The 22,874-nt window shown below is 48.6% G+C and overlaps 1 protein-coding gene across 4 annotated transcripts in view; it reads right to left on the minus strand.

The window, feature by feature from the left end:
* Positions 1-332: 332 nt before the first annotated feature.
* CCND3 (cyclin D3) overlaps positions 333-22,874 on the minus strand; it is a 90,488-nt gene continuing 67,946 nt past the window's right edge. Inside the window, exons 2-6 of one of the 4 annotated variants that reach the window (XM_061146699.1) lie at positions 17,301-17,380; positions 5,687-5,902; positions 2,602-2,761; positions 2,003-2,139; positions 333-1,525 (exon numbers count right to left, since the gene is read on the minus strand). In XM_061146699.1, the coding sequence (XP_061002682.1) occupies positions 1,358-1,525; positions 2,003-2,139; positions 2,602-2,761; positions 5,687-5,857 (636 nt within the window). In that variant the 5' untranslated portion in view covers positions 5,858-5,902; positions 17,301-17,380 and the 3' untranslated portion in view covers positions 333-1,357. Of the gene's footprint in view, positions 1,526-2,002; positions 2,140-2,601; positions 2,762-5,686; positions 5,903-6,813; positions 7,097-17,300; positions 17,381-22,874 lie in introns of those variants that run through there. The other 3 variants (XM_061146698.1, XM_061146701.1, XM_061146700.1) reach the window with 3 other exon arrangements.

The raw sequence follows: 22,874 nt of genomic DNA on the forward strand, positions 1-22,874 counted from the left end.
ACACTATATCTTTAAAAAAAAAAAGTGTCCTTCATTAAGTATTTGAGTATTGTGTCTCAAGCCCCATTTTCCCATAAGCCATGTGGCTTTAATTGTGCAATTTTGCATGGTGCAGTGATTTTTAGAAATGCGCACATCAGGTTCTACAGCAGAACTTAGGATATCACAGGCAAAGACCATATGGCTCACAAAGCCTGAAGTATCTACTCTGGCCTAAGACAGAAAAGGTGTGACGACCTCTGCTCCAGACATTTGATTTTTATCCTCTTTTACCCCATGCAGTCTAGAAACAGGCTTTCCCACAGACTGCCCTGTAATCCAAGAAGCCAAAGTCAGTTTTATTCCAGAATCTTTATTATAAAGGTAGCATGATGGTCCTCAGCCACCAGCCTGGACCTTGTGGCCTCAGGAAAGACCTGTGTTAACAGGGCCTGCCTCCCTCTCTGGATAAAGGGCTTGGTCATGGCCAGGTCATCCCCTGCTTCATTCCGCAACGCCCCCCACTCCTGGAGGATGGGGCAGAGGGCCAAAGGGAGAGGAGGGCATGGCCCCACCCCAGGCATAGCAGCTCCTTGGCCACGAGATCCTCTAGCGAGTAGCAGAGTGGAGGAATACAGCAACCACCAGGGTTACCACCCCTGCGGCGGGGGGAGAAGGGCCCCACCGCACCCTCATACAGTTGTACTCAAAGTAATTAATAAATTAAAACAACTTCCTTCCGCACTGACACCCCCCTCCCCCCAGTCACACAGGAGAAGCTGAGCAGAAAGCAAAGCGAGGAGGTTGGTTCCTGCCCCTGGACGGTGGCGGGGCCCCTCCCTAGGAGCAGCTAGGATTATGCAGGGCCTCCAAGTGCTCGGAGAGGGGATATCCATTCTTGCCCCTCACGCGTGTCTAGGACATCTGAGTCGTCTTCAGAAAGACCCCAATCCAAATGCAGTAATTAGGGAATCCCCTGGCGGTCCAGTGGTTAGGACTCCAAGCTTTCTCTGCCAGGGGCTCAGGTTCAATTTTGGCAGTTGAGAGCCCCAGAGATAAGGGAGCCCCTGGAAAGGAATGCTGGTACATGTGTTACACTTCAATGTCATCTCTGGCCAGCCCGGCCCGCCCCCAGGAGAGCTGAGCTGGCTGGGTGCAGGCAAGAGGAGGAGCCGGACTGGCCCCAGCTGTGGCCAGGCAGGCCCGTTAGTGCACACTGCAGGGATAGGTAGGACCTGACCCCTGTGGCTGGCGAGGGGCAAGGGGAAGGAGCCCCCTCAGGCTTCAGCTGTGGCATGATACCATTCCTGCAGCCAGGGAGGTGGGTGGCAGGGTCCCCTCCAGCTGTCCGCAGCCACTCGAGGGGGCCTCTCCAGGGCTACAGGTGGATGGCTGTGACGTCTGTGGGAGTGCTGGTCTGGCTGGGCCCCTGGCTGCTGGAGCCTCTGGGGGCTTTGGGTGCTGGGCTGGGAGAGGTCTGGGCGGCTTCCCTGAGGCTCTCCCTGAGGGCAGCTTCAATCTGCTCCTGACAGGCCCGCAGGCAGTCCTGGGGACAAGGGGGAGTGGTGAGGAAGATCCGCTTCCCACCCCCGCCTCCCCCGCTCCCCCAGCATCTGGCAGCAGGTACAGGAGGACAGCTCCCAGCACACAGGGAAGTCTAGGGAGGTTAGGCCACAGCCCAACCCCAGGAATCAGCCTTCAGTTCTCAGAAACTGGCAAGAGGATGTGGCAAGAGGGTGTGAGAGCAGCCCGACATCTGACACTGAACCCCCCACCCCCACTCCTGCATACTGCTTAGCAAGAAAAGGGTACTCAGGGGCAGTGCCTTTCGGCCCACCCGCAACACTTGCTCTTCTCCAGACCAAGGCAGGAGATAAAAGACCACAGAAGCCGCAAAGGTGGGGCACTTGAAACCTGGAGTGGAGACCAGGTTGGGGGTGGCCCACAGCACCCTCTGCTGGAAGCTCAGGGGAAAGTGCTACCTTGTGAGCAGAGGCCGTTCGCCCAGCTGCCCAGCACTCACCACCTCAGTGCCTGTGATCCCTGCCAGCAGCTCCGTGAGCTCGTCCCCAGACGTGGAGCAAGCACCCAGGCCTTGCACTGCAGCGCCGATGCTGCCCGTGGCAATCATGGATGGCGGGTACATGGCAAAGGTGTAGTCTAGGAAAGAGAAGGGACCGTGAGGCAAGGATGAATACCAGCGTGCACCTTCTAATTCCTAGAAAGTGCCAGGCTGTCTGAATAGAGCATGGGTATACTGGGACACCCCGGCAGTGAGTGGTGTGAGACAGCAGCCGGGGAGAGGGTCAGGGTAGTAAGTGATCCAGGCCAGGAACCAGAGAGGGAATGGGTCTCTTCCTGGTATGGACACAAGGTTAAGAGACCTGGGTTCTATTCCCAGCTTAGTCACTAAGAGAGCCTGGGCAAGTCACTTCTCTCTAAGCCCTTGGTGTCCCCGAGATCCCAGACAACTCTGCTGCTTTTCCATATTGATACTGGGGGCTCAGGGAGGATAGGATTTTCTCAAATTTTGAGGTTATAAACCAAATCTTCTAGTTCCCTCTCACCTTCCCAAGTCTTCTGATTTCCCTGGCTTGGCACATGTGTGTGTGGGACTCTTACCTGTAGCACAGAGGGCCAAAAAGGTCTGGGCGTGCTTCTTGACCAAGGCCTGTCGGTCGCGGGGCAGAGAAAGCCGGTGCAGAATCAGGGCCAGGAAATCATGGGCAATCACTGCGGCCAGGTCCCACTTGAGCTTCCCCAAGACCAGCACCTCCCAATCCTGGAGGAAGAGGGCGGGGTCAGTGGCTGAAGAAGGGAAGGGGAGGAAGTAAAGTGGAAGTCTCACAGGGAGCCAAGCCCATCACACTTGAAGGTCAAGACTCCAGGTCTGCTTTTGAACTTCAGGACTGGCACTGTGGAATGGGGAATCCAGGGCAGGGAATAGCTAAGGGCACTTGCCTTGAGCATCCATTGATCATCTTCCTAGATGCCAGAACTACATGCCTTACATAAATTGCCTCTTTTAATCCTGCTGGGTTATCTTTTTGGGGTACAACAGTCCAGGCCTTCTCTCGACTTCCTGCAAGACTGAGCAGGCCTCCAGTTGTGGTTGAAAGAAAAGTCTGCAGACCACCATCACCAGGAACTGGAGGCTCTTCTGGTGTGAAGCAGAAAGACTCCATAATCCCAAGGATTTGTGAAAGGGGAGATTGCTAGCCTCTGCCCCAACTCAGCATGCCCGCCAAGTCCACACCTCTTGAAGAAACTGGGGTGAGCATGAGGCCCTTCCTCCTCTGACACAGCCCCTGGGCCAGCCCCGAGGTTCCTCAAAGTGGAGGTTGCCCAACCCAACCCACATCCCCTTGGGGGGGACACTGGGGTGGGGGGCTGAAATAGAGCAACCCATTCCACCTCTCTGGCTGAAACCCATAGGGCCTAGTGTCATTTGAGTCTCAGGGGGAGAAGTGGAGGTCAAGGCAGACAGGATGGGTCCAGGTGATCCCTGAGGGGCCAAACCATCTCTCCATTGGTCCCAGCCTCCCTACAACTGCTGGGTCCTGGAAGGAGACTGGGAGCCCCACCCAATCCACTCCTCTGGGGTTCCCAGCCCTAGCCCCATTTCTGAGTTGCACACAGGAGGATTTCTTCATTGTTTTATCTCAGGAAGGAACTCATGGGTTTGACCCCTTAGTGGAGTAGAAATGGCAACCCCACCCAATCTCTTTTCAGCCCCCTGTCACAGCTGCCCCTCTCCTGGCCCCCACCTAAGTGTCATGATCTTCAGCATCTGGCAAAGCCTCACAGAAATCAGCCTGGCCTGGAGCCAGAAGAAGTTGGGCAGAGAAGTTAGCATTCTACTCCCCATGCTTGTCCCAGGGGTCAAACTCCTAACTCAGAAGGCAAAGAAAAGCATCCAGCATCCAAGGAAACCATCTGAAAGGCAGCTCGGAGTCGGGAGGCATAGGGTCCTGCGTGGGGGGAGAGTGGCCACCCTACCCTCTATCTGGACAGCCCCTGAGAACCTCAGTCCTCACTTGACAGAGAACACACCCCTGGCAGCTTCCACCCCATCCCTAACTTCTTAGGCCACCTGAGCCCTAGAACACCTCATCATCCTCAGTGCAACACTGAGCCACGACCCTTCCTTCCTCCTCTGGGCCCCCACCTTCTCTGTGGCACAGGATTATTTGGACTGACTGGTCTCTGATGTTCCTTCCAACTCTGACCTAGGAAGTCATCGATCGGCGCGCTCCACCCCCAGCTCAGGCAGGGGGAGTGGGAGGAGAGGACTTTTGGCCTGTTCTGAAAAAACTGCCCTCACATAAAGGCACACATCCCATGCTAATCTTTTCGCAAAAAGGACGTCCCCTTCCACCAGCCCAAACCCCTCCAGAAACATCTTGCTCTCTAGCCCTGGAATCCAGCTCCACCTTCAGACTTGCCCAAAACTACCAGATTCATCACAGAGAGCTGTGGAGCCTCCCAGATTCCCGACTCTGGCCTCCTACTCCCATCTCCGAGAGCTACTTGGCAGGAAGAGGAATCCCGTTCCCCGACAAGCAGCACTCAGGGGCCCCAGTACCCTGGCTTTCCTGGCCAGCCAATCACAGCAGCCAGCACGCTGCCCTCCTCCCCGGGAGATGGGGCCCAGAGACGCCTCTCGGGTCAAGAGAAGACTCGACCGCTGTAGAGCAAGGTGGAGGAAGGTGCCAGCTCACCCCTCTCCCCTGGGTCCCCCAGGAGATGATCTGCACGCCCCCAAATAACCTCTTCCAGATCCAAGCAACTCCCCACCTCCTCTCCAGGCTCAGTGGGGAAAGAGAACCATGACTCCCCTGCCCGGCCTCGGGAAGAACCCAGCCCAAGTTCCCAGCAAGAGGCCCAGGGAGCCACTTCCCAAACCACAGGAGTGACAGCAGCTCCCCACAGGGTTATGAAAGACCTTGGTCAGGGTGGGTGGGCCGGGGAGAGGGCATCATTATCACATCGGAAGCAGCTGCAGTTCAGCCCCAGTCTGTGCCTCAGCACTGGCCTTTGGCTAAAGGGGAAAAGATGATTCCACCAGGCCTGAAGCAGCTGCTTCTGAGAGCAGAGTTTCTCAGGGTGAGACTAGGGAATGGAGCATGAGGGAAGGAGCTGGTTCTCCTGGGATATAAAAGGAAGGAAGGAAGCAAAGTGGGATTGAACTCCTCAGCCCTTCCTTACAGCAGCTGGGGCCTGGCTTTAATCGGCTCTGGGAGGCTTTTTGATCACAAAGTCCACACACTGGGAGACAAGACTCAACCAGGGCGGCCCCTTCCCCCACATGAAGCACATTCCACTCCCCCACTCCAGTGGGGGTGCACAGGCATGTCCTGCTGCTGCCAATAAATAACTCATGCTGGCTGTGTAAACCCAGAGGCAAAGTACTAGTGAGTGTAGACATGCAGTTTGACTTGTTGCTATCTGGGGGAGAGACCAGGAAGGAGTGGCACCCCCTGGAGGTCAAGACAAGGGGATCTGGTTCATGCTGGCAGGGCAAGCCTGAACTGGGGCTACCCTGACCATCACACCACACTGCCCCATCTTTTGCAAAAAAAAAAAAAAAAAAAAAGCTGCTACCCTGCCCAGGAGCAGGAAGCCTCCGGAGGTCTTAGCTTTCCTCTTCCTGGTAAGGGAGGAAGGAGGCAGGGGGTGCTGGGGGGTGGGGAGGGTATGCACGCACCCGCAGCTGGCGGGGAGAGACAGAGTGGTCGGTGTAGATGCACAGTTTTTCGATGGTCAGGGGCGTCGTCTCGCGCAGCTTGGAGGCCAGTAGCATGCAGACCGCACCCAGGAGCTGCAACTGCGCCTTTCGGGTGGGGACGCAGGACAGGTAGCGATCCAGGTAGTTCATGGCCAGGGGGAAGACTTCCTCTTCACAGCGCTGCTCCTCACACACCTGAGGGAGGGCGCACAGTCACTTCGGGGGCAGAAGCTTAGGAAACGCAGCAGCAACTAAAGGCGGGGGGGGGGGGGGGGGGGGGGCGGCGGTGCGGTGCGCTGAAGGGAAGTGGAATGGGGAGCAAGACACGGGAGGGGGTAGGTGTACTCGCAGTGACAAGGACTAACACGCAGGATGCGCCTTCCCCAAGGTGACACCCTCCCACTTCCTCTGCGGTGCCTCCTTTCCCCGGGCGGTGGGAGGGGGGGGGGGGCGGAGCGGGATACGCCAGAGGCTCCCTTCCTTCAGGAATCCAAACTGAGGCTGATCCCCACCTCCGAATACCGAGGGTGAGGGGTTCGGAAGAGTCACCCATAGGAGCCAGAGAACTGGGACCTTACCCCCATTACTGCCACCCAGCGCACACACCCAAAAGGAAGGGAGGAGACTCCAGCGGCTGCCTCCCGCACTTTTCATTTCCCTGACGGCCGGAACAGCGCGCCACCCCCATCGGCTTCCCCGCCAGAACCCCCGCGACACACACGAGGAGCCGGCTCTGCGGCGGGGGCGGCCGGGCCCAGGGTTTTCCAGTCGCGCTCTCCCGAGAAGACCGGGCGTGGAGTGGGGGGAGATTTTTGAGAGAAGTCAGCGGGCCCTCCCCCCGCTTTCCCGGCCCGAAGACAGGGTTATTTGGGGGTGCCAAACGTCTGGCGGTCAGGGTCAGGGTCAGAGAAGGGCAAGAAAAAGACAGCACGGAGGCAGCCGGCTAAGGGCGCGCGAGTGAAAAGTCCAGGCCCCGGCGATCTGCGCCACAGAAACATCTTGCTGATTGTTGCTGAGGACCAGGATGTCCCGACAGGGCGGCCCCGGGATGTCCGGAGCTCGGGACGCGGGGGTGACGGGGGAGGGGAGACCCGCCCGGGCGGTACCTCCAGCATCCAGTACGCCAGCATCTTCCGCATGTGCGGCTTGATCTCCCTCTGCACACACTGGAAGTAAGAGGCGCGGGGCACGTAGCGCTCCTCCAGGCGGAGCAAGCTCTGCAGGACACGCTGGTCCCCTAGCAGCCGCGGGTCCGGCCCGGCCCGGGGCGCGTGCCGAGTGCCCTCGCAGCACAGCAGCTCCATCCTCGGGCAGCGCGCGGGCAGGGCGGGAGTGCGGGCTCGGGAGCCAGAACGCAGGCGGCGGGCCGGAGAGCGCGGGGCGCGGGACTGTGGCGCTGGCGCTGGCGCTGGCGCTGGCACTGAGCGGCCGAGCCTCAGCCCGCCCCCGCCGCCGCGCGCGCCGCTCCCCTGACAGGCGCCCCGCCCCTCGCGACCGAGTAGCAACCGTGGAATGCTCAGACGTCGCGACGCTCCGGGGGCGGGGCCTCCGGCGCCCGGACGGAAAGGGCTGGCGGGCGCTCCCCCTCCCCCGGGGCGACCGCATTGGTCGGCTGGGCGCGGGCCGCCGGCTTCCGGGCGCTCCGGATCCTTCTGACCACCCGGTGGTAGAGGAGTGTGCTTTGGGGGTGGGCCTCTCCCCGCTCCCCCCCACCTCCGAGCCCTTCCATTTTTGCTTCTCCCGACTCCAGTCGCCCCCAAAGGTTATTCATTCATTCGTCAAACCCTCCTTCACCCGCTGCTTGCTCTAGGGAAAGTAAATAATAACAAAATAGCTAGATCTTAGGTGAGACTGGTCTGAGCACTTATGAAAATCTTAATGAAGAAGCTGCGGGTTAGGTCTTATACTGATTTTGCAGTTGAGAGAACTGAAGCAGTAACTATAATAATAGTTCGTCTGCGGCAGAGCTAGGATTGTGAAGCCGACGGTCCGCCTCCAGAATCTCTGCTCTACCCCATGGCTACTTAAACTAATCCCCGAACCAGCAACATCTGCATCGCCTGAGAACCGGTCAGAAAAGCAGAACCTCAGGCCCATCCCCTGACCTACTTGATCAAAATCTGCCTTTAACAAGATCCCTGGTGATTGCTGTACATATTAAAGTGTGAGAAGACACAGTCCTAAATCCGCAAGCTTGAGAACTTCAACAGGGCGGAAGGGGCAAGGATTCAAGGCCTCACCTTGTCTGTCATTAAGTTAGCTGCGTGGCCTTGGACAAACCCTGACGTTGGCCTTAGTTTCCGTGTGAGGAAATGATGGGCGGAGAAATTAGCTCCTTTCTGGAGGAGTTTCTTGCTCAGATTTTATCAAATCTTCCAGGGGCCACTTTTACCTCCCAAGCTTTGGGACTTTGCAGTGTCTCCAAAGCTGGATTCTGCGTGACCAGGAGGCAAACACACCACAAGCCTCCAGGAATGCTCCAAATGGCAGGAGGCCATGGGGATCCCTGCCACTCCTGGGGTCCTCCAAGGAGGCGAGACACTTAGGAAGTGAGTTACTAGAGAAATGACACTCTATAGAAAGAGATCAGTCCTGCGCTAAGCATTGTCCCAATGAATTGTTCTTTTTTATACATTTTTTGTTGTTTGCATACCATGGAAATATTCAATGCATTGTAGAAGACAGAAAATACCAATGTCACGCAAGAAAGTAAACAGTAAGTACAGGCAGTTTCACCATCCAGATTGTTGTTGTCCTTCAATCACTAAGTCGTGTCCAACTCTTTGGGACCCCATGGACTGCAGCATGCCAGGCTTCCCTGTGCTTCACTATCTCCCAGAGTTTGCTCAAATTCATGTCCATTGAATCAGTGATGCCATCCAACCATCTCATCCTCTGTTGTCCCCTTCTCCTCCAGCCCTCAATCTTTCCAGCATTAGGGTCTTTTCCAGTGAGTCGGCTCCTTGCATCAGCTGGCCAGATAACTCTTTAAAATGACACTGTTTATTTTTCTAAAATTGTTCTATGAATAAACATATTTTTAAGAATGACATTATTACAAACTATTTTGTAAGCTGTTTTTTTTTCCCAAGAAAAAGTATACTGTCAGCACTTTTCCATCTCATTAAATATTCTATAACTTCTTAAAATAACTACCTAGTAAACCATTAAGTGAATATAGCATAATGTATTTCACCAAAGCTGTATTATTGGAAATTTAGGTATTTTCTAGTTCCTCCCTATTAGAAATAATACTGTAAAATATTTTTGTGGTAGTATTTTTGTGCACACTCATGATTATTTCTAGAAGTGAATTAATTTCTAGAAGTGAAATTTCTCAATCTGAAGTTATGAAACATTCTAAGGCTTTTGATACAGTTCTTATTACCAAATTTCCCTGCTGAAAGGCTGAACCAAACTAATGAACAAACATTAGATATCTACTTAAAAAAAAAAAAACAAAAAAACTACCAACTGGCAAGATGAAAAGTGACTTATTAGTAATGTGTATAAATTTTTAAATTCAAGAGTTCTTGTTGTATCAGTGTGAATGTGGGCTGTGTACCTTCTCTGATCTTGTAAGTCTTCTACTCCTGTCTTCAAAAATACAAGCAAGAAGTTTCTTGAGCTAACTAATCATTGCATTGCACTCTTTTGTTAAAGAGAACAGTGTATTTAAAATTATGAAAATTAGATATGAAGTTAAGGGGAGGCAAACATGTTGAAGCGTACAGGGCTTTTAGGGTGCAGAGGACTAAAAACATAGCTTTTGAAGTTAGTACATAACCAAAAACCAGTTCTGTCCTGGATGTTTCTTTACTTTCAGAATTATTGAGTAGGACTGTTCTGTTAAGAAGATGGTGCATCTTTGATGAGGGAGTAAATCATTTTTCCCCCATAAGTATACTATTATTTCCCCCCCCCATTTTATAGAAAGGGAAACCAGTACTTCAAAGAGGCTAAATAATTTGCCCAAGGTCACAAAGCTTATGTGGTCAAGCCTAGATACAATCTAGTGAGTCTGGCTGGAGAATCCATGCTCTTAACTACTTTATTCTACTGCCTCTTGTGCTGATCTATAAAGGCAAATTGATTTATTAGTTGTTGATTTAGTGAGGAAGGGGCACAGAAACTATCCAGTCCTGGAAGCTTGGGAGTGAGCCTGCACCCTGGGGAAGGGGGCCCCTGGTAAGCTGGGCATTTTGAAGGATACCTCTGCCTCGCCCTTGACTGGGATTGACATGCCCAGAGCTGAGTCATCTGGGACCTCAGGCCGAGATCAGATATAAGCCGGCTGGCTGTCCCCCATGGAGGCAGGTGAACTCAGTGCCAGGCCAGGGCAGAGGAGTTCCTGGAGGGTTGGCTGATCTGCCTGGGAACTTCACCAAGCACCTCCATCTTAAAGGAACAGGGGCTCCCCTCATTTTTTATAAAAGAAGAGGGGGAAAAAAAAGACAAAGCACTGACCAGGGCCAATATGGGGAGGAGTTTCTGCCCAGGTGCATTCAATTAGAACAAGTTGCTCAATGAAATGGCAAATGAGAGGAGGGGTGGGAATGGAATGTCACAAGCCAGATGAAAAGCCCCAAGGAGGAAGGAAACAATGCTTTCTTCCTCTTCTTCCTTCTCCCACTCCTCCTCCTCTTCAGCATTGAAATGTCCCCCTCCTAGAACTGAGGGGGTGAACAAGGTGACGGGTGAGGCCCATCACCCCACGGGCTACATTCTATGGGGCTCAGTTACCTTCGGACCCATTCAGATGACAGATAGAGAGGCGAGGCAGCCTGGGTGGGGCCTGGGGCAAGTCTGCTTGCCTTCAAAGCTGGGGCTTACCTTTTCTTTTTTTGTTCAGTGAGAATAAGAATAGTTTCAGCCGCAAAGGGGTTCTGGGGACTAAACAGGCAGAAAGCATCTTGCCTGTGCCTGGCCCGTTGAATGCCTATGAGCCTTCAAAGATGGTAGTTTGTTGTTGCTATTAATATCTTTCCCTCTCTTAAGGAGTACCCTTTACTCTATGAACATACACCCAGAACCCCTCAGAGAAAAGTAAAAGTTTGAGCAGCAGAAGCCATCCTTCTAGAATGGCAGCTCCATTACATTTCACAGTGTAAATAAAGTGAGTGGTCAAGGGGACGGTGACGAACACTGGAGGGCTTGAGGCCACATCACTCTGTCCCTCCACCGACCCTGGCTGTGTGACTTTGGGCAAACTGTACCACCTTTCTGTGCCTCAGTTTCCTTTTCTGAAACCAAGAATGACAGTAATGAAACTGTGCTTCTGTTGCATGGTTCTGTTGCTAAGCAAGCCTGCTGGGTTTTGTAGTTAAGCAAACCTGCTTTCTTGAGTGATCATTAACTTACAGGGGTCTCCTATACTTTTTTCTCTACTTACAATCCCCTAGTGGGATTAACTTTTTAATTACTTGCTTTGTCCCTTTACTCTGTCTCTATGAGTAATACCTCCCCTTCGAGTGGCTAGAAGGATGGAATGCACTCATTCGTGTGAAACACATAAAACAGTGCCTGGCATATGGTGAGCCATTTTTAAAAAGTTCATTGTGATTGTGGTACTTAGAGACACAAACTTCTTTATGTGTACAGACTATTTGTGATAATAACTGTAACACAATAGATGTGGAGGCACATGGAAAATAAAAATGCCAGGGATTACTGCAGTGGTGGTGAAGATTTGGCAAATTCTAACATATGAAAACTGGTCTGATGGGCTATTATCAGATATCCTAGTTTTCGGAGAACTGGAGACACTTATGTGAATGCTATTCACACTATCCCCTCCCCTCCAACTTTTTACTTGGAAATATTTCAAAACGACAGGAAAGCTGCAAGGATAGCAGTGACCACTAACACACCTTTCACCTAAATTCCTATGTGTATTCTGCTGAACTATCTGAGACCTAATTACAGACATCATGATTTCTCATCTCTACATGTTTCAGTCTGGGTCTCCTAAGAATGCAACTCTCCCACGTAACCATGAAACAATGATCCCAATTAGAAATGTATATTAATACAATACCACAATCTGCATACCAAGGTCCCCAGCTGTTCCGGTAATAACCCTTCATAGTGTTTCGCTTTCTCAACCCTAGATCCATTCAAGGATCATGTTTGCAATGTAACCTCTTTAATTTCCTTTACTCTAGAACAGTTTCTGATCCTTTTTAAAAAGCTTTTGATGTACTTCCTCAGTGGTCCAAGGATTAGGACTGTGCTTCTGCTCCAAGGGGCACAGGTTTGATACCTGGTCAGGGAACTAATATCCCACATGCCTTGCGCTGTGACCGAGGGGTGGAAAAGTCTGATAACACTGGTATTTTGGAAAGCCAGTTGTTTTACACAGTGTGTTCCAATTTGGATGCATCTGATTGTTTTCTCCTGACTAAATGAAGATTAATAAATATATTTTTGGTAGAAATATTGCCTAATGATGTTGTGTTCTGAATGTATATTTTTGAGTGGAAAAATCAAGCACTAAACCAAACTGGGGGCTTCCTGGGTGGCTCCGTGGTAAAGAATCCTCCTGCCAATGAAGGAGACATGGGTTTGATCCCTGGTCTGGGAGGATCCCACATGCCGCAGAGTAATTAAGCCCATATACCACAACTACCAAGCCTGTGCTCTAGAGTCTGGGAGCCGAAGCTATTGAGCCCACATGCGGCAACTACAGACGCCTGAGAGCCCTCGAGCCCATGCTCCGCAACAAGAGAAGCCACCATAATGAGAAGCCTGTGCACCGCAACTAGAGAGTAGCCCGAGCAGCAAGGAAGACCCAGCACAGTCAAAAATAAATAAATGAATTATTTTACAAATTTAAAAAAAAAAACCCAAACATAATTTTTTTGAGGACTCAGGAGACACTTCAGAGCTTACAGTGATCAAGGTCACTATTTTCAGCATCTGCTGTACAATATTTTAGATCCGTACTCTTCAAAAGTTCTTGTTCATCCATTCCTCAGTAAAAACTGAGCATACTCTTCCAGTAGATATAGAAGACTTAATTTAGAAACTATGTCCAAACCTGCTGCTCTAACATATTATGTCCATTATACAACACACGAAAAAAATATGAATAAGACAAAAATACATAGATCAGAATTTTTCACATTTTCTTCCCACCCTACAGTGGAACATCTTACAACCAGTGTTCACCATGATTTGTTTACTCAGCTCCCGAGACAGGCTTCACTATTGATCAAAACACTCCCAGTGAGCCCGGACGGACCTTAAAAATGTCAACACAGCACTCTGCGCAGTGCTACCAAATGAGAACGGGCACAGGAGCTGACCTGTTTGCTGTTTCTGTTTTACTCAGGAGGCTGCCTTCTTGACAACTTCACACGGATGTCCAGAAGGCACCTCTAGACCCAACTTCTCCAAAACGGAGATCCTCAGCTTTCCTCCAACAAACCTGCTTCTCCCACCAGCTTCCCCCATATTAGCACGTGGCAACTCCATCCTTCCAGCTGCTCAGGCCAGAACACTTGGGTGTCATTCTTGACTACTCTCTTTCAACTCCCACATCCACCCATCGGCAGACCATGGAAGAGTCTACTTTCAAAATATCTGTAAAATTCCACCCTCTTTTCTTCTCTTCCTCTCCTACCTCCCTGGTCCAAATTCAGTTCTTCCTTGTCCTGACTGGTCTCCCACATCCAAAGCATTACTCATTTCTGGTTGGTTCTATGTCCAAAATACATCTCCAGTCCTTGCCTTTTCTCTATTTCTGCTTCTCCCACCCTGGTCTAAGCGGCATCATCTGTTGCCTGGATTGGGATGGTGGCTCCTAACGGGCATCCCTGGTCCACCCTTGCCCACTCCGGTCTAATCTCAACCCCCAGGGCTCTCCATTCACTCACATAATTGTCTCTCACTCACCCTGCTCTGGCCACACTGGTCTCCTTATTGCTCCTGGACCATACCAGGCATACATGTTCCCTTGGTATTTGCTGTTCCATCTGCCTGGCATGTTCTGCCCCCCGGGCCCCCACGGCCCTGCCTTTGGGCTTTGACTAAAGTCACATTTCTCCTACAGCCTTTCCTGGCCATCCTACTCCAACCCTGATTGCCCCTGGGCCCCTTCACTGTTCGATTTTTCTGCTTACCACTAATCACTGACATAGACTACACCTCACCTCCATGTTCTGTTTGCAGTCTGTCTACTCCACCCCACCGAAACAGAACGGTGCCTGGTTCATAGTAAGTGTTTAAATTTTTTTTTTTTGCCTGAATAAATGAATGCATGAATGAGACAAACTGGATGTGAGAAAAACACCAGCACAATAATCACATGGTTGAAGGCTGCTGCGCGTGGAGGCAGGTCTGGAATTAAGCACGAGAACTTCCAGCTTTCCTGGACAGCAGTGGGCACAGTGGGTCCTGACAACGGAAAGAGCCATCAGGCAAAGTCACAAGGCTGGGGGCTTGGACCAGGGGGACTGCTGCACCCTAAACTGTGAGGTCCACGGGCATCGAGGTGGAAAGTAGCTGCACGTGCTGCCTCATCAGAATGGGGATTCGAATGCAGTCGGGCACCAGAACACGAGTTATAATCCTGAGTAAATGTATTTGTAACAGTTTTGTGCTCATTCAAAAGTTGTGTGTGTACCAGAACATCAAAGCTGGGCCTTTATCAAGCTTCCTTTTAAGATACATTTATTTAATGAAAAACTATTAATTTTGAAAATATGAAGTAGGATATGGCAGTTGTGAGGGCACCATGTGAATGACAGACAACTGGGAATTCATGGAAGAGGAAGAAAACAGCAGATTTTGGTAATTCCCCGGCAGTCCAGTGGTTAGGACTCTTCGCTTTCACTGCAGGAGGTATGGGTTTGATCCCTGGTTGCAGGAAATAAGATCCCACATGCCCTGTGGTCTGGCAAAAAAAAAAAAAAAAGGCAGAATTTTGAACCCAAAGACCTCAATTTAAGTCCCTAGACCTGGTTCTGTGCCAGCTATAAACCCAGAACCAAGCAAGTGCTTTAACTCTGGGAGCTTAGTTTCCCCATCTATAAAAGGGGATAACAAGAGCTCAAACTGCTTAGGGGATGGTTCTGAGACCAGATGAAATAAAGCACTGGTTAAAAAACACTTAAGTTGGGACTTCCCTGGCGGTCCAGTGGCTAAGGCTTTGAGTTCCCAATGCAGGGGACCCGGGTTTGATCCCTGGTTAGGGAACTAGATCCCACATGCCCCAACTAAAAATTCTGCATGCCACAACTAAGACCTGGCACATCCAAATAAATAAATGTTAAAAACGAAAACAAAAAAAACCTACTAAGTAAAAAAACACCAACAAAAAAAAAACCCTACTAAGTAAACTGTGAAGTGCCAGGCAAATCTAAGGGGTGATTCAAAGGAATATCATGGAGAACCAGCAGGGATGGGGAATCTTACCTTGCCCTTCTTTGTGTGACCCCCAAAACCCCCACTATCACCACCCCAACTTCAGCCTTGCAAACAGAACCCAGATTTTGTTGTGATATCAGATGACTATTTCAGGAGAGGCTGGACACTCCTCTGTCTCAGAGGTTAAACCTAAATTATTCTAAACCAAACCAAGACAATTCCATAGCTGGTTTAGGAATGGGTAGTTGTTGTCATATTCTGGCCATAAGGTGTGAAATAAGTGCTAAGGGGCTTCAATAAATGCAGTGCAAAAGAAAAAGACTCATTTCTGCCTTATGTGAAAATGGAGTAAGGCATGCTAAAATTTATTGGGTGCTTACTATGATTCGAAGTGCATGATTCTAAAAGTTTAAAAAACTAATTCATTTAATCCATATAATATTAAACTTCTGAGGTAACGGACTATTACCATCCCATATGACAGACAGGTTAAGCAATTTACCCAATATCAGATACCTATGGAATCTGAAACCAGGTTTGGCTACAGAACCCACACCCTTAGCCATGTTGCTGTGATGTCCAGAGCAGCTGCAGCCATCTTGCAACAATGAGGGAAGGAGCTGACACCTGAGAATGACAGCTGAAAGATCAGAATGAATTTCTCTCCCTAATGTTGTTGAGGTGCTGATTTAACCAATCTTGGAACCACCTACCACTGGGCTTTTTGTGATGTGTGAGATAGTAAATTTTCCTCATTGTTTAAGCTACTTTCACTCCCAAAATAAAAGTTCCTTTCTCTACTCTCATGCACACGATAGGACACTCTTCAATAACAAATAGGCAAAGAGCTCCACCAAACATTCAAGAAAACAGTAATTTCAATACAAACTCTTTCAGAGAATATAAGAAGAGGGTTCACATCTCAACTCATTTTTAGTATAATTTTGATTCCAACAAGTGCAATATGAGAAAAGACAATCACACTTATGAACATGAATGTAAAACCCTAAGCAAGATATTAGCAAACTGACTCCAGCAATATATAAAAAAGGTGATATGTTATTGACTTTATACAAAAAATGCATAGTTTATTTTGAATAGAATCACTATATTTTATCACACTAAAAGATTAAAGGGGGAAAAACCATATGATCATATCAACAGATGCCAAAAAAGTTTTTTATAAAATTCAACATCCATTTACAAAAAGAAAAAACTCTTGTCAAAGTAGGGATAGATGGAAACTTTTCTAGTCTGATATAGGGCATCTATAAAATCCTACAGTGAACATCTTATTTAGTAGTGATGCACTGAAAGTAAATTAGGCAAAGTGCCAAGGATGCCAAGCCACTGAACAGAACTCTGAAGGCTTTAGCAGAGGCTGAAAAAGACCAAAGGTTACTGGTTCCCTTTCCGTGGCCATCCTGTGTTCTCAAGGCCACCTGTGCCCAGTGTTCTCAAGATAGATCATCATCTTCCCACCCCTCTCTTGTACATTTTTTAAAGGTATTAATTATCTCTTTTAATTAATTAATTAATTAATTTAGGCCACACGGTGTGGCATGTGGGATCTCAGTTCCCAGACCAGGAATCAAACTTGCACCCCCTCCACTGGCCATGCAGAATCTTAACCACTGGACTGCCAGGGAAGTCCCCTTAACTTGCACATTTCTTAAATGAATAGCATCATCTTTCTTCAGAGTCCTCAGACTTTAAGCTCTAGTGCCATCTTAGATTTCTTCCTTTATTGAGTTTCCTATATCCAATTAGTTACCTGGTCCAATAAAACCATTCCCTGAAGCTCACTTAGATCCTACTATTCCTATTCCTCTGGTAGGCTTTTGGCAAATTTCTCAAAATTTGCCACTAGTAGTCCAGTGGTTAAGAATCTGCCTGCCAATGCAGGGGACATGGGTTCAATCCCAGGGTCAGGAAGATCCCACAGGCCTCGAGGCAGCTATGCCCTGTGCCAACTACTGAGCCTAACAGTGTTCTAGTGCCTAACAGCCCAACTGTGGGGCCCAGGCACCACACCTACAGAGGCTCGAGTGCCCTAGAATTTGAGCTCCTCCGAAACAAGAGACCACCACCACAGTGAGATGTCCGTGCATCACAGCCAGAGAGCAGCTCCTGCTCTCCTCAACTAGAGAAAGCCCTCTCCCAGCAATAAAGACCCAGCACAGCCAATAAATAAATTAATTAATAATAAAAAACAAGACTTCACCTTCCATTGCAGGGGGTGCTGGTTTGATTCCTGGTTGGGGAGCTAAGATGCCACATGTCTCAGGGCCAAAAGTCCAAAACCTAAAACAGAAGCAGTACTGTAACAAATTCCATAAAGACTTTAAAAATGGTCCACATCCAAAAAAAAAAAAAAAACCAAAGCAAACCCCCTTCACAGCAGAGAGAATTCATCTCTCTGAAGAATCTGTTTGCATAATCTAAAACTGCTTTCTGCAAACCTGGAAGTCTAATGCATGCATGCTCAGTTGCTCAATCATGTCTGATTCTTTGCCACCCCATGGACTGTAGCCTGTCAGGCTCCTCTATGCATGCGATTGTCCAGGCAAGACTACTGGAGCAGGTTGCCATTTCCTCCTCCAGAGGACCTTCCTGACCTAGGGATCGAACCCGAGTCTCAAGTCTCCTGCATTGGCAGGTGGATTCTTTACCACTGAGCCACTAGGGAAGCCCAAAGTCTAATACTCTGTCTTTAAAATGTATGTACAGTTGGCATGAGCTCCATAATACAGTCCTAATTGCTAAAATATAAAAATAATGGCTTAAATTATTAATGGTTAAAGAAAATGAAACTCCATGGAAGCCATATATATCATAAGACTGACCCCGAAGGAGTTTCAAACCCTTCTTCTGAAAGGCCAGGGCTACATTAAAATTACAGAAGCCTCCCTCAGAGGCTCGAGGTCTTTACCCTGCTTCCAGATAGATTCAGGATCCATGGCCCAGAGCCATCAGATTAATCTCTCACAGACACGCCTTTCGTCTCTAGTCCAAGGACCTGCTTATCAGTCAAATTTAAAAGTCAACCAGCCTGCCTTTTAAAGTTCTTCGAGAGAGCCAAGGCACCCTGTCCCATTTTATCTCAGTTGGAACACTCCAGCCCACCTCAGAGCCTTATCACCCAACACTGGCATCTTGCTCCTTCCTTCAAATCTACCTCTTTCCTTTAAGGCCTAGCTCCTGGCCCACCAATTCCAGAAACTTCCAAGGTCGTAAGATTGAAAGATTCACAGAAATTTTGAGCCAAAAAGGTTGATGACACCCAGAGAGGGAATGGACTTAACCAAAGACATACAACCAGTAAAAGGGTGTTACAACTGCAGCCATGAAATTAAAAGATACTTGTTCCTTGGAAGAAAAGCTATGACAAACCTGGACAGCATATGAAAAAGCGGAGACATCATTTTGCTGACAAAGTCAAAGCTATGGTTTTTCCAGTAGTCATGTATGGATAGGAGAGTTGGACCATAAAGAAAGCCGAGCACTGAAGAATTGATGCTTTTGAACTGTGGTGCAGGAGAAGACTCTTGAGAGTCCCTTGGCCAACAAGGAGATCAGACCAATCAATCCTAAAGGAAATCAGTCCGGAGTATTCATTGGAAGGACTGATGCTGAAGTTGAAGCTCCAATACTTTGGCAACCTGATACAAGAACTGACTCATTGGAAAAGACCCTCATGCTGGTTAAGATTGAAGGCAGGAGGAGATGGGGACAGCAGAGGACAAAATGGTTGGATGGCATCACCGACTTGATGAACTTGAGTTTGAGCAAGCTCTGGGAGCTGGTGATTAACAGGGAAGCCTGGTGTGCTGCAGTCCATGGGGTTGCAAAAGAGTCAGACATGACTGAGCTACTGAACTGAACAAACTGTGCTCATTGCATTCCCCAAAGATCGGAAACTCCTGGGAGTAGGTATCACATTTATTCCTAAAGTTTGTTAACCTCCTGTAGGATAAAGACATGGCTGTGGTTCCAGACTTCCTGCTCAGGCAACTCCCCTGCGTGGAAGGCCTTTCCTTCACCTCTTGTCAGTCATTCACACTGGCAAAATCCAGTTTGAGATTCCAAAATCAATAACCTCAGATATGCAGATGACACCACCATTGTGGCAGAAAGAGAAGAGGAACTGAGGAGCCTCTTGATGAAGGTGAAAGAGGAAAGTGAAAAAGCTGGCTTAAAACTCAACATTCAAAAAACTAAGATCATGGCATCCAGTCCCATCACTTCAAGACAAACAGATGGGGAAACAATGGAAACAGTGAGAGACTTTATTTTCTTGGGCTCCAAAATCACTGCAGATGGTGACCGCAGCCATGAAATAAAAGATGCTTGCTCCCCGAAGAAAAGCTATGTTAGACAGCATATTAAAAAGCAGAGACTACTTTGCCGACAAAGGTCCATCTAGTCAAAGCTATGGTTTTTCCAGTAGTCATGTATGGATGTGACAGTTGGACTATAAAGAAGGCTGAACACCAAAGAATTGATGCTTTTGAACTGTGGTGTTAGAGACTTTTGAGAGTCCCTTGGACTGCAAGGAGATCAAACCAGTCCATCCTAAAGGAAATCAGTCCTGAATGTTCATTGGAAGAACTGATGCTGAAGCTGAAGCTCCAATACTTTGGCTACCTGATGCAAAGAGCCAACTCATTGGAAAAGACTGATGCTAGGAAAGACTGAGGGCGGGAGGAGAAGGGGACGACAGAGGATGAGATGCTTGGATGGCATTACCTACTCATTGGACATGAGTTTGAGCAAACTCCGGGAGATAATGAAGGACAGGGAAGCCTGGCGTGCCGCAGTTCACGGGGTCACAAAGAGTTGGATATGTCTGAGGGACTAAACAAGTGCTGTTAATGAGCAGAAAAGATCCACGCTTCCCCCAAACACACAAATCCAAGCCAGGTGACTTTTCTTTTTTAAAAATATTATTTGTTTATTTGACTATGTCGAATTTTAGTTGTGGCATGCAGGATCTAGTTTCCTAACAAGGTATGGAACACGGGTACCCTGAATTGGGAGCTCGTAGTCTCAGCCACTGGATCGTCAGGGAAGTCCCCAGGTGACCTTTTCTTCCTTTTTTTTTTTTTCCTAAACATTTCCTCCAAGAGTGTTTGTATCATTTATTCTCTCATTCATTCATTTATTCCACAGATCTTCACTGACACCCGATCAAATGCCAAGAACCTCCTGAGGCCATGACCAATACAAGAACAAATAAAAGACAGCTCTTTCCTCTTAAAGGGAACACAATCTTCTGGGGGAAACAAAATGTACTTTGCTTTCCTTCTTAATAATTTACCTTTACTTGATTCTTTAATTGACTCAAGTATGTGGCTTTGGGGGCTTTGACTCATCATGTGGCCAGAAAGTTCTCTGAAATCAGGAATTGAATCTTCTAAATTTTTTTGTATCTAAGTAGACTATGTTCCAGTTAGTAGCATTTGTCCTAGTGTAATTATAAATGGTGCACCCTTTCACTCTCAAAAGTGTCCCAGATTGGAAATAACAAGTGTTGCTGAGGATATGGAGAAAGTGGAGCCCCTCTACACTGCCATGGGAATATAAACTGGTGTAGCCACTTTGGAAGACAACTTGGCAGTTCCTCAAAATGTTAAACAGACTGTTACCATATAACTTAGCGATTTCACTCCTAGGTAGATACCCAAGAAAAAATGAAAACATACATCTACACAAAAACTTAAATGTCAGAGCATTATTATTATTCATGATAGCCAAAAAATGGAAGCAATCAAACGTCCATCAACATATGAACAGATATAATGAATCATATTCAAGAATGGTCTAATGAGTGGTATTCAGACAATGGAAGATCACTGAGACATTCATAAAAAGGAATGAAGGGACCTCCTTGGTGGGCCAGTGATTAAGAATCCAGCTTCCACTGCAGGGGGTGAGGGCTGGAGAACTAACTTCTTGCATGCCCTGCAGCACAGCCAAAAAATAAATTAATTAATTAAATTAAATAACATACAAAGGAATGAAGCACTGATGCATAGTACAACATGAATGAACTCTGAAAGCATTATGGTAAGAGAAGGAAGCCAACCAAAAACCCCACGCATCGTATGATTCCATTTATATGAATTGTTTAGAATAGGCAAATCTATGGAGGCAGAAAATAGATCAGTGGTCAGCCTAGGTCTGGGGTGGTGGTGCTGATGAGGACTGACTGCTAATGGGTACTGCATTTCTTTTGGGGATGATGAAAATGTTCTAAAATTAGATTATAGTGATGATTGCACAAGTTTATAAATATCCTAAAAACCAGTGAGGTGTGCACTTTATATAGGTGAATTCTATGATATGAAAATTATATCTCAATAAAACTTTTTAAAAAGCATTCTAGACTTGGGACTTCCCTGGTGGTCCACTAGCTAAGACTCTGCGCTCCCAGTGCAAGGGGACTGGGTTTGATTCCTGGTCAGGGAATTAGATCCCACATGCTGCAACTAAGAGTTTGCATTCTGCAATTAAAAGATCCCACATACTGTAATGAAGACTGAAGATCCCGCATGCTGCAACTAAGCCCTGCAACAGCCCCCCAAAATAAATAGATACGAAAAGAAGGTGTTTCCGATTGGATAATAAATTATATGGTCACCTTTTACCTAGGGAGGCCTTAGCATGAATGATTGAGAGCAAAAGGTCTTTTGAGTTAGACCTGGGCCTGAAACCCACCTCTGCCACTTAACTTCTTATGTGTCCTGGGAGAAAGCCTCGGAGACTTGTTGTAATGTAAATAAGGTTATGCATGAAGAGGGCTGGAAGCCTCCCAATCCCATGTTCAAAGTCCTAAACTTCTAGTGGCTATTTACACGGGGAAATCTGATCTAGAATGGATGGAGGAACCGAAGGGAGGAGCAAGCCTGAAGCAACTCAAAATTCAGGAGACTCATCCCACAAATGGTATGTTTTTCTTAAAAAGGAACTCAAGGAGAATCAGCAGACTGGGTTCCCCGCTGCCACCCATTCTGCTTGGTCATTCTGCATGCACATCTGGTGCTCTATAGGGTGCAAAGCCCTGGGCTGAGCTTCCTGGAGAATAATGGGGGAGAGGTCAGGATCCCCACTTTCAGGAGTTTCTCCCCCCCACCCCCCCACTCCCCCCACTTACCCCCCACCCCCACCCCCACCCCCAGCAGTGGGAAGCTGGGTGTGTTCAGAGGAAGAGGCAGCCTGCACAGAGGCCATGGAAATAACCCCAGGCTGACCGGAAGCACCACTGGCTGGTCTGAGTGCCTCTAAGCAGATAACCCAGACTTGGTCCATGTGCCGTCCCTGAAATGTGTCCTCTATCACCTACCATCGGACACTGAGGTGTGTCAAACAGTTCCAGGGATGCAGTCCCCCACCCCCGGCTCCTCCGTTCACCAGCCTCTGGAAGTACAAACATCTTCCAGGGCTTACTACCTGGTACTGGTTTTTTCTCTTCCGTACTGGTTTTCTCTTCTCACCTAGCACACCTCTTAGACCTCACTCCATTCCTTCAGCCTCAGCTCCCACGCTTCTCCAGCTCTCACCTCCATCCCAAACTCCCAGCCCATACCCCCTACGCAATGTCACACAGACGCCTCAAACACAAGATGCTCAAAACCTGTCCTCCGTGAACCATGACCCACTGTTTCACCCAAGCTGAAATGTGGACAGTATTCTTTCTCGGCTCCTCTGGCTCTGAGGCTCCACAACAACCTACCAGCCGATCCTGTTACCTCTTCTTCCAACCGTCTCTGGAATCTGGTCCCTCCACTCTAGCCTC

The sequence above is a fragment of the Dama dama genome, chromosome 7 (assembly GCF_033118175.1).
Source record: "Dama dama isolate Ldn47 chromosome 7, ASM3311817v1, whole genome shotgun sequence".
Taxonomy (NCBI): domain Eukaryota; kingdom Metazoa; phylum Chordata; class Mammalia; order Artiodactyla; family Cervidae; genus Dama; species Dama dama.